Source organism: Hippocampus comes, unplaced genomic scaffold (genome assembly GCF_001891065.2).
Source record: "Hippocampus comes isolate QL1 unplaced genomic scaffold, H_comes_QL1_v1.1 scaffold12, whole genome shotgun sequence".
NCBI lineage: Eukaryota > Metazoa > Chordata > Actinopteri > Syngnathiformes > Syngnathidae > Hippocampus > Hippocampus comes.
In genome coordinates this window covers 410,764-413,348 of record NW_017805478.1, presented here as the reverse complement: position 1 = coordinate 413,348, position 2,585 = coordinate 410,764, and the positions used below count along the sequence as shown (strand labels likewise).

General features: G+C 48.2%; 1 protein-coding gene across 1 annotated transcript in view; it reads left to right on the top strand.

Moving 5' to 3' along the window:
* Positions 1-2,236, top strand: part of csmd2 (CUB and Sushi multiple domains 2) — a 117,952-nt gene extending 115,716 nt beyond the window's left edge. Inside the window, exons 70-72 of the mRNA XM_019875580.1 lie at positions 698-830; positions 1,009-1,186; positions 1,510-2,236. Coding sequence (XP_019731139.1) covers positions 698-830; positions 1,009-1,168 — 293 coding nt within the window. The 3' untranslated portion in view covers positions 1,169-1,186; positions 1,510-2,236. The remainder of the gene's footprint in view (positions 1-697; positions 831-1,008; positions 1,187-1,509) is intronic.
* Positions 2,237-2,585: the final 349 nt, after the last annotated feature.

Below are 2,585 nucleotides of genomic sequence, written 5' to 3'. Positions count from 1 at the left end.
CGGCCGCCACAGCAATCAACTTGCTATTCATACCACCGAAGAGCGGTCATCTGCTAGCACACTTGCGTGTTTGCATTCAAGCTGATATGATTGCACGTCTCGGTTGAAAGCCGCACAGTTTGTTGGAAATCAACGGCGGACAAATGACACGCCTCCCACGGGCGTGCGTGTCCACACTTGCGCGGCAAAAGGGATGATTGGCACGTACAACGTAAGCCACTGATTGAATTCCTTCTCAACTATCATCTGTTTTTATTGGGGCTTTATTTTGGAAAGTGGCTGTTCTTGCAAACAGGTTGGTTGGCGTTGCCGCGCGGGCGCGCGCGCGCACACATGCACGCACACGCCTTTCTAAATTAGAAAATGCCTTCCGAGTGGGGCACGCCTGTAACTAAGAGTGGTTTTTACAACAATGGCTTTTGATGTTCCCGCGAGGGGGGCGAAATTAAAGTAAAGCAGCGGGCTAAACTTTGAAAGGTCACTTGTCTGCTCAACCTATTATGAAAATGAGACGTTGCCGGCAGCGCCCCTGCAACCATAACAATCGGCGTATTCCTTTGGCTGATGGTCCGGGAATTTTTCACTGTAGTTATCGGCCACGTTTTGGGAGGAAAATCTCCGTTGCGCGTTTGGCTTTCTGTAAAACCGCAGCCGGTTGAATGGGAGTCAATGAGACGATGTTCTGGCTTTCTTGCAGAGAGTTTGGATCCCAGCAGAGACAACACAGCCTACAACTTTGCCTCCAACAGTAGTTCAGTGGCAGCAGCCATCCTAGTGCCTTTTATCGCCATGATCATCGCCGGCTTTGCCCTGTACCTCTACAAACACAGGTACGCTTTTGCGCTTTACTTCTTCTACACCGGGAGAGACGTCCTTCATTTCGCTGGAAATGAAGATAAAAGTGGAAAGGATGTGAAAATCCTTCAAGTCCAATTTCAAAGTGTGTTTTGGAAACGGTTTGCTCTGGTTTGCTAATTGGATTGTTCCCCCGGCATGGCCGTCTCCCAGAAGAAGACCCAACGTCCCTTTCAATGGCTACGTGGGCCACGAGAACACCAACGGACGGGCCACCTTCGAGAACCCCATGTACGATCGCAACATTCAGCCGACCGACATCATGGCCAACGAGAGCGAGTTCACAGTCAGCACAGTGTGCACCGCCGTATAGCGACAACTTCACCTCAAGGTAAGAAAGCCCGCCCCCGCTGTCGTTCGGTGCGACGTGGAACCGCAAAAAATAATAATAATAAAAATAACAAAAAAAAAAGGGCAAAAAGCACCACTACCGGCACCAACCTCAGGCCAATTCTCCGACGTGTAATCTTTCGGATGTACCGTTTGAGAAAATAACCTCTAATGCTTCCTCTTTTCTTTTCTTTCTTGTGTTCATGTCCTTGCATCATTTCTTCAACTCCTTACCCTGCTTCCTTTCTTTCCATGCGCCATACCACTTCCATTTCCGTTTGCCCATTCCATACTTTCCACACCTCTTCTGCATCAATCTTCCAGTCAAGGGAGGAAAGGTGTGCCCCATCTTCGAGGACACCCCCCCCACCCCCGCTCCCTTTACTTCCTTGAGCAAGAGGGCAAGACAAAATTAATCGTCTCCACTGAAAAGCAGTCAGGAAACAACCCAGTCGGAAAATACGCTCCTATAAAAGAAACAACGCAGCAACCTTCAACAACAAAATGCTTCTTTTTTTTTTTTTTTTTTGTGTGTGTGACCGGCTAACTTCTTACCACATCTTGAGGAAATGTTTTGCGCCAGGAAAAGTGCATTCCAAGAGAAAGTAACGCAGGAAGCAAATCTGTGACCTCTCTCCTCGCTGCCAAAACCCCAGAGGGAATTTTGTGCTCGAGACTTGAACTCGCCGCGACCGGAGCTAACAAACAAGTCAACCTTACGGCACACAAGACATTAGTCATGATTTGCTGTGCTTTCCATGAGTTTGTTTGTGTTTGCGTCCAGCCTTTGCGGCGCTTGAGTTCTGTGATGCGGAACTCTTATTTCGTCCCCCAACCAACTGTTCCGGAGACGGTTCAAAGGTTTCCTCCCCAAATCTGCACCACCGGAGGATGGATTTGAAATGCGGTGACGGTCCTGTTGGAGACAAACTTTGGGCTCCTATGGGTTTTTTTTTTTTTTTCGGATCGTTAATGTCTCTTGCGTTGAATTCACCATGCTGGGCAGCGGTGTCCAGCGGAGGGCTTTGAGGGTACAAAGGGTTGCGGGGGGGTGGGAGGAAGCACTTCGTGATCCAAGGCAACCTGACCCCCTCGGCTTAATTTCATCACCATTCCGTACCTTTTATTTCGGGCGGACTTTTTTTCTATGTCATTTGAAAACGGGATGAGATCATCTCTTTGAATGTTCTGAACTCCTCTTTCAAATTCAGTGTTGTGCTGAGCGGAAGGAGGCTATGCTGATGTCATGCTGTTCCTTTTTCAGCCAAATCCATTCTGCCTCAATTCCTTCAAGTGGCGATGAAGCAACAATCGATTCCGCGCAATTGATTTGGGGACTGCAAATTCCTGGAAAAAAGAAAATGGCACCCTTCGCGTGAGAAAAAAAAAAAAGTCATTTT